We start from the raw sequence: 7,934 nt of genomic DNA, 5'->3' as shown, positions 1-7,934 counted from the left end.
CCGGCTGCCTGGCCCGGCCCCCCGCGTCAGCAGCAGCCGGGCCTGGGCAGCGCCCCGACGGGACCCCCGCGCAGGGCTGGGCCGGGCTGGCGCCACCCCTGGCCACTGCCTCGCAGGACGACAAGTTGGTTTCAGTTTTGGGGCGAGGGCGGGGAAGCGGCGGTGGTGGGTGCAGGGGAGAATCACCCCGCAGGCGGGCGGGAGCGGCTGGGGCGAGGGGTGAGGGCAGACGTGAGGGGGGAGCAGAGCTGCGCATGCCCACCCCATGCGGGAAACTCTGCATGGCACCAAGGAAGTCACGAGTCTCCCGTGCAGCGCGGGAAAACCTCCAGCTTTTGCAAAAAAAATGCTGTGCCCCAGCCCTCAGGGTGGGCCTGATGATGGGGAGCCCTGCCCCGTGCACCCCCAGGAATAGATCCACCCTTGCGCTGCAAGGTGCTGTCCGGCTCCCCCGTGAGCTAACCAGCAGGCATGTGCATCCTGCCATTCCCTGGCAGAGGTGTGCGCACAGATTGGTGTCCGTGCCAAGCATCTGGTTGATGACTTTCCTGTTAACCTGCAGTTGCGCCCATGGAGGGCAGACGGACGGCGCCCAGCCCCTCTGCACAGGGCTCCAGCGGGTGCCAAAGCCTGAAGCGCGAATGCGAAGAGGACTGGGAGGTGGAGGAGTTGGCCGAGGCTGTGGCCCAGGAAGATGACGAGTCGGCCATGGTGTTTCCGCGTCTGTATCCCTGCAAGCAGGAGGATGTGACACTGTGCTTCAGCCAGGCCCCCCCTGATCACAACGGTGAGCAACTGGCCAGGAGGGATGTGGCGGGGAGTTTGGGTTCGCTGTGGCTGAGAGGCCCCCCAAGAGCCCAGAAGGCACGGGGCAGAGGGGCTGGACTCGTACCCCAGGGGCATGTTGTTATTGCCACCTGCCTCCTGCGGGTTCTGGGGACTGTGAGGCAGGAGGCTGCTCTGAGCTATAAACCCACCCCTAGCTCTCCCATGGCCGAGTGCATCGGAGCTGCCACCCCAGCCACGGCTATGTACATGCCCCAGCAGCCCCTGCATCCCCTCGTCTGCAGGGTAGCAGAAGGGGGTGGTTGGTAGGGCAGGACCCCAAGGCTGGTATCTCATCCCTGGGCAGAACGCAAGCCTAGGTTTGGGACAGTTGTGGTCCGATCTCATCATCCGGGAATCTTCGTCCGGGATACGTCATTGCTCACTTCTTCAAACAAAGCAGGTTCGTCCCTGACGCCCTCCGTGATCCCGGCGAGCCAGCAGCGAGGCAGCGAGGCCTCGGCCCTTGATGGTCAGTATGTCTGGGCTTCAAAGTGGTGGCCCCAGCATAGCTTCTGGTGGGATATGCACTGCGGGGAGCCTGCGCCCTTACATCCCTGCACTGTCGAGCATGGAGTGAGACGAGGCAGGCAAGAGGCACCCATGACAGGCAGGGCCCTGTACAGCAGCACGGAGCTTGGAGGGGCAGAGGTTTGGGTACCCTGGTCTGGGGCCAGGGCTTTGGGGTGCTGTGCTAGAGCTGGAGGCTCCAGCAGTAGCTGTAGCTTGCTTCCGCCCATCAGGGGAAAAGGGGCCCAGAGCATGTCAGGTTGAGCGGATGAATGCCAGAGGCTGCTCTTGATGATTATAGGTTAAAGCTCAGTGCATAGGGCTGGTTCCTCCCCATGGCAGGAGGGGGTAACATTGTGCTTGGGTTCATTCAGTGCATTATCTCCTGCCCCTGCCCAGACCAGCCCAGCTTCTGCTCTCCAGGATGTTCCCACTGACATAGTCGTGCTTTAATTCTCCTTCCCTCCAACCAAGCAGGCTCTTCTTTGAAACATTTAACCACTCTGACCAACTGGCAGAGAGGCAATGAGGTCTCTGCCCTGCCGGCCACACTCGACAGTGAGTAACAGGGCCTGGGGGTGTGGTGGCTGGCATGGATGGTGCCTGTGGGGAAGGCTGTGTGCCCCATGCCACATGCGGCCGCCTGCCACTGTCCTAACCCACTGTCCCCTTTCCCACCCAGCTCTGTCCATCCATCAGCTGGCGGCACAGGGGGAGCTCGGCCAGCTGAAGGAGCATTTCCAAAGAGGTGAGTGCCACCCCTTCCCACAAGCACTGCCTTATCCACACTGCCCAGCCACCCCCACCACTGCCTCCCGAGCAGGCAGTCCCACCTCTGGGTGAGAGCTGTGGGGTGGGGGAGCCGGGATCCCTGGAGCTGGGCCCAGCTCTGGACCACAGGGGTACTTCGTAGCATGCACTCTTGGAAGAACCAGGCTCCTGTAGTCTTCCTGCTTTGGATTTTTCTTCCCCAGTTTCCTTCCTGTACATCTCACCTGCTTTGTCCTTCTCCCGGACTTTGCCCTGAGCCACTGCCTCAAGGCACGGCAGATGGATATGCAGGGTGCAGCTGAGGAGTGCCTCCCTCTTGGGGAGTGGGGAGATGTCCCTTGGGATCTGAATCATCCTGTAGAGGAGCACACAGGGCTGGGGCCCAGGCTGGGAGTCAGGAACTCCCCATGCCCTGGGTGAGAGTCATGTGGCTGCCTGGGCCATGGCTTCCCCACCTGTGAAATGGGGCTATGTAAGTGCAGGTGCTGGGAGTGGCTCATTCACGCGGGGCTTTTTTTTTCTGCACAGGCAAGAACCTGGTGAACAAACCTGATGAAAGAGGTTTCACCCCGCTAATCTGGGCCTCTGCTTTCGGGGAGATTGAGACTGTCCGTCACCTGCTGGAATGGGTGAGTGGATGGTGTCAGCGTGAGCATTCGCTGGGTGCCTGCCTGGGACCTCTGCCCCCCCTGCCAGAGCTGAACCTGCAGTGCTGGACTGGCTGGACCGCCCAGGGAACCAAGTGCAGGGCGTCCTCCCACATGGCTCATCAGCTCTGGGCTGGCGGGGCCTGCCCTGTCCTGGAAGGAAAGCACCTCCCTCGCTAGCTGCTGCCCTTGGAGCGAGGTTCTGAATTAGCCCCTGTCCTGGGGATGTCCCCTCCCCGCCAGCAAGTCCCCAAATGCTGGCATGCCCCTTGTGTCTATCCTACAGGGTTGGAGATCTCTTTTCTCCCCCTCCACCCAACAATAGATTGCCTGCAGGTCTCCAGGGCAGGTGTCCACAGCCCCCAGAGCTTGCCAGTGGCTTTAGCCACTGGCTTCTTTGAGCAGAGCAAAATGGAAGCGCAATTCCCCAAAGGAAATGGTCTAGGGGCTAGCGTTGAGCCATTCTCCCAGTCACAGAGCCCATGGGTGAAGTCAAGACCACTAAGAACCTTATCTTATGGCCAAAAAGAGCTGTTTGTAATTAAATAGCTGCTTGTTGGTAATTTGAGATCAGGCTTATCGCGGGGCTGCGTAATCCCCCCTCAGTGCGCTGCGAAGGCATTGTCCCAGTAATGAACTCTGAGCCGCACTGGCCTCATGCTACGCCTTGGGGCCCTCAAACGTGCCCACTGTTGGGATGCGGTTCTGGCATCCTGGCACAGCTCCTTGCTGTTGGGGCCTCCTTCCACGGGGAACTGCTGGCCCAGAGGCCTCAGGCCCTGTGGGTCTAGGGTTCTGAGAGCTGCAGGAAGTTGGGAGCTCTTTAGGAAGAGTTTGATTATATGGCTAAAAAGCCAAGGAATAGGAGCTGTGGAACAGCCCAGCCTGGCTCACGGGTGAAATGAGGGCAGCAGGTAGAAGCAAAACAGCTGCCTATGTCAATAAGGACAAGGGAGAGGCCGAGGTTATGAAGCGTAGTGCATCAATAAGGGATGCTAAGGACATGCTTCAGGCTGGGAGGGAAGGGCTGGGTAAGTGAGGCGGACAAAAAGCCTCTACCCTGTGGGGACGGGTCCAGTGCCTGGAGCTTCCTGCCTGAGCTCTGCATAGGGCTGGAGGCAGAACAATGGTCCTGAGCCTGGCAGGGCAATGAACAGGGCAACCTGGTGTGTGTGCGTGGGGCAGGCTGGAGTCTTTCCTCTGATTAGTTCCCGCAAGCCTCTGTTGTAATCAGCTTAAACAGTGAGACACAGGGCTGCAGGGAGCTGCCTCCCCGTGACCTGCTGGCTGAGGCCCTGTGCCATCCCCAGGGCGCCGACCCCCACATCCTGGGCAAGGAGCGGGAGAGCGCGCTGTCGCTGGCCAGCACAGGGGGATACACCGACATCGTGATCATGCTGCTGGAGAGGAACGTTGACATCAACATCTACGACTGGGTAACTGCTACGGCCCCGGCCGTGGAACAGGCGGCCTGGGCTCCAGCGGCAGCTGCTGCTAAACACATCTCTAAAAAACCCGTCTTTAAAAATAATCCAGCAGCTGCTTCCTGGGTGTAATCCAGCAAATTCAGGAAGGAGAGGGCAGGCCTGCACAAGGCCGCTGGTCTGTGCGTGCAGAGAAGGAAGAGCAGTGCACGTAGCAGAGTCTGGTGGCTGCTGCAGGGGCCAGGTGGTTGACCTGGCGGAGATGGATCTCTAAGAAGCAGGTTAACATCCCTCTTTGCTCCCCAGGACAAAGTGGCCCTGCGAGCCCGGGGGCTGCCTGCAGAGAGCTTGACCTTGCAGTGATCTACAGACCCTGAGCAAGTGAACCAGGAACTAAAAATGCCCTGTTGCCTCATAGACGAAAATCCCTCCAAGCCCTGAAATTGGCTGTGGAGCCTCAAGCAGCCTGGACAGACAGAGCCAAGGGAAAGCCTGATGAGCCCCAGCCCTTGCCCCGCGGGCAGGAGGGAACAGCCCTCCTTGGCGTGACCAGGCGCAGCAGAGCCTGTCGTCCCCTTGCAGGTTCACTGTGCCAGGCCCAGCTGAGCCCCCCAGGCAGCCAGTGCCCCAAGTAAACTGCCAGGAAGCCCCAGCAAAGCTTGCCCTTGGCCCCCTGGGTGCACAGGTGTTTGGGGCGGGGGAACACGGGGCTGACAGCTGCCTTCTGTTCCCTTGCAGAATGGTGGCACCCCCCTGCTGTACGCGGTGCGCGGCAACCACGTCAAGTGCGTGGAGGCTTTGCTAGGTAACGAGACGCTGCTTGTGCCGCGGGTTGCCGGGGCAGATTGTGTCTGGTGGGTCTGACCTGGGGAAGGCGCCGAGTTGGCTTGGGGAGGGCTGGTGACTTCCTTTCCTGGGGCAGCAGCGGGTGACAGGACAAAGCTAGAGCTCCTGGAGCCCCAGCCTGTCGCAGGCATCAAGTACTGGGTGGGCTCCATTGCCTAGCATGGGGCGGGGCGAGCAGAGCCCCTGGGGTACCATGTGCTGCTCCCAAGCCTGGGACAGGGCATCAGTGCAGGCGAGAGGGCGGTCCCTGAACCTGTGCGCCCATCTACCTGCAGCTCGTGGAGCAGATCTGACCACAGAGGCTGACTCTGGCTACACCCCTATGGACCTGGCTGTCGCCCTGGGACACAAGAAGGGCAAGTATCCTGCCGCGCAGGGACGGGGCCAGGAGTTCCCAGCAGGCTCCTACCCCTACACTCCCTAACCTGGGACTTCCCCAGAGACGTCTTTAAGCAGAACAGAGGCAGCCAGTAGCCAGTGAGGGCTGGGGGGTGGGTAGGGGCCATAGGATGGAGCAGGAATAACTCCAACCCCCCACAGAGCTGCTAGAGACCACAAGGAGTAGACAGATGAAACGCTGCACCGTGTTAGGGGGAGGCTGAACCACGGTCGTCTTGTTCCAGGGCCGCCTGCCCCGGGTTTAGCTTCCGCTGCAGGAGTGTAGACACAAAGCAGCTGAAGCTCTTTTTACTCCATCAGGGCTCTGCCTGTCCTGGCTGGGTTAGGGAGCAAGCACATGCTGCCTTCTGGCCCGCTAAGCCCTCCTGGGACTTATTGCCTTGTCTCTCCTTTCTGCCCCCATCAGTGCAACAGGTGATTGAAAGCCACATCCTCACGCTCTTTCAGAACAAGGGCCTGGAGTGACCAGGACTCAGAGGCCTTGGCTTCGCCTTTCCAAGGGGCTGCAGGTGCATCGGACGGGGCCAACTGTGCTGGATCCCTGCAGCAGACAAGTGTTTCAGATGCAAGGCTGGGAGGTCCCTGGTGAGGCCGAACACATCGACACTCTCAGGAGTCTGGCAGGAGCTGCACCGGCACCCAGCCCCAGCCCTAGCTGTTGTGCCCCTGCCCCAAGCAGGGCCCTCACCTGCTCAGGGCACACCGTCTGCCTGTGCTAATGTTGCATTTTGGAAGTAAATCCTCCAGCAGTCTGGCCTGGCCCCATCTCCTCATGCTGTCTCGGGGGCTCCGGTCAGCCGTGCTCTGGGGCTTGTTTGGGAAGATCACAGGTTAGGAGCCAGTTCAGCCCCAGAGTTGCTCCTACTGCATTGACCGAGAACAGTCTCTGCGCTGGGGCTACGCCTGTCCCATCCTTGACCGCAGCCACGCGCCCTGGTTCCACCCCACCGGCAGGAGACCAGCTCGTACAGCAGTTCCACAGTCCCGCTGAGAACCTTGCAGACAGCCAGGCCCCTGCTTGGGCCTGCCAAGGGGGCCCGTGACCAAGACTGCCACAGAGGTGAGGCAGGTTTCCAGAGGGTGGCTGAGGAAGGCGTTCTGGCCACCTCCAGAGTCAGGGCTCCCAGCCCTTGCCCTGGGAGCCTGCACTTCGGCCACAGTATGCCAGCCTAGCTCGGCTCCTACTTGTGCCTGCAGCACTAGTGGGCTAATGCACTGGAGCATGCGCCTGCACCGGGGCTCTGGACCCTACGTGCCAGGGGCTCAGAGCTCCTGCTTCAACCTAGCAAGGTCAGCGCATCCATCCTGTGCTGCCCCTCAGCTGCCAGCCTGGAGTCCAGCAAGCTCCCTTGCCTGCCTAGAAAGCATCTCTGACCAGGCTCCTGTGAGAGCTTACCCCAGAGCTGCCTGCTGCCTTCATCTGAACCCTGGCTCCCAGTTGATCAGTGTCCCAAACAGGTGGGGCTGGCCCCACCTTAAAAGGGCTAGTTGCCCTGCAGCACCCCTCCCCCCCCAGCACTTGCCCCTGCCCCAGCACCCAGCATCTGCACTGGGACCGGACCAAGCCCCACTGCAGCCATCATGCATGCAAACCTGCGTGCTCCAAACCCCCAGCAGCCAAGGGGTGCAAGCCCGGCTGGTTCCTGGCCCCTGCATCTCACACTGCCTGGCTTCCTTGGGGGAGCCGAGACGGGGTGTCATCCCAGAATGGGATAAACCCGGAATAGTGGATCTCCCCTTTGCGGTGGGTGCCCTGGCAGCCAGCCCGCCAGCAGCCGCAGGGGGCAACTTGGACTTAAAGCACCGAGATGCCTGTGGCTCCAGAGCCGTGAACTCAGGGGCCGTTGTATTTCCCACAACACTCGCACGGTGAACGTGCAGGTCTGCTTTGGCCGTGCTACTGAGCTCAGGTGCTGCAGACATAGGCAGAGGGCTCAGCTTGCACCAGAGCCTGGCAGGGATGGGCTGGGTAGCCAAGCACGGACCTAGGCTCTCCAGAGCAGGCAAATCCCAGGGGGCTTCACCAGAGGGTCCTGAGCCGGACGGATGGCAGCAGCAGCCAGGGCTCGGCTCAGCCAGGCACCAGGCCGGGAAGCTCACGGCAGAACGGAGGCAGGATCGAACCCACCACCCAACCCAGCCCAGGGTCACCTGGTGCTCCTGAGCTCAGCACCCTTAGCCAGCTGCAGAAAGGTGAGTGGGAAGAACCAGCTGGGTCCAAGGCAGGCCTCAGGCTTCACTCAGCAAGGGGCAGGGAGAGCAGTTTCAAAATAAAGCATCTCATTCTTTTAGTCGCAAAACCTCTCGCTTGCCCGAGCTCAGAGCAGCCACGTGCGTTTATTCCACCGTTAACAGGCGCTGCGTCTGGCAGGGGCCTCCACTGCGTATGCCCTAATTCACAGCTTGACCAGCAAGGGCCCGCATTAGGCTGGGATCCAGGGATGGCGGGGTGCTCCCCGTGCCCCTAGCCCGCTGGGGTGCAGCAGGCCCTGCACCCCCTCCCTGATCAGTC

At 61.1% G+C, this 7,934-nt stretch overlaps 1 protein-coding gene across 2 annotated transcripts; it reads left to right on the top strand.

Moving 5' to 3' along the window:
* The first annotated feature begins 6 nt into the window (after positions 1 to 6).
* On the top strand, positions 7 to 6,176 carry RFXANK (regulatory factor X associated ankyrin containing protein). Of its 2 annotated transcripts, none has more exons than XM_019538326.1 (10): positions 7 to 124; positions 563 to 787; positions 1,226 to 1,297; positions 1,813 to 1,893; positions 2,018 to 2,083; positions 2,635 to 2,735; positions 4,064 to 4,189; positions 4,916 to 4,982; positions 5,299 to 5,379; positions 5,829 to 6,176. In XM_019538326.1, the coding sequence occupies exons 2-10, from the start codon at positions 571 to 573 to the stop codon at positions 5,885 to 5,887; spliced, it is 870 nt and encodes a 289-aa protein (XP_019393871.1). In that variant the 5' UTR covers positions 7 to 124; positions 563 to 570; the 3' UTR covers positions 5,888 to 6,176. The 2 variants fall into 2 exon arrangements, with proteins under 2 accessions (XP_019393871.1, XP_019393870.1); XM_019538325.1 differs by lacking the exon at positions 7 to 124 and adding an exon at positions 232 to 469 and having other exon boundaries at positions 2,018 to 2,087; positions 2,639 to 2,735.
* Positions 6,177 to 7,934: the final 1,758 nt, after the last annotated feature.

The sequence above is a fragment of the Crocodylus porosus genome, unplaced genomic scaffold, assembly GCF_001723895.1.
Source record: "Crocodylus porosus isolate Cpor-Errol unplaced genomic scaffold, CroPor_comp1, whole genome shotgun sequence".
NCBI lineage: Eukaryota > Metazoa > Chordata > Crocodylia > Crocodylidae > Crocodylus > Crocodylus porosus.
Note: the sequence above shows the minus strand (reverse complement) of the source record. Positions and strands in the feature narration are given on the sequence as shown.

What these genes read in the sequence shown, in the direction of transcription:
- RFXANK (XM_019538326.1), top strand. Translation starts at nt 571, where the DNA reads ATGGAGGGCAGACGGACGGCGCCCAGCCCCTCTGCACAGGGCTCCAGC. An exon ending in GGCCCCCCCTGATCACAACG is followed by an intron (nt 788 to 1,225) that starts GTGAGCAACTGG and finishes CTTCAAACAAAG; the next exon opens with CAGGTTCGTCCCTGACGCCC. An exon ending in TCCGTCACCTGCTGGAATGG is followed by an intron (nt 2,736 to 4,063) that starts GTGAGTGGATGG and finishes TGCCATCCCCAG; the next exon opens with GGCGCCGACCCCCACATCCT.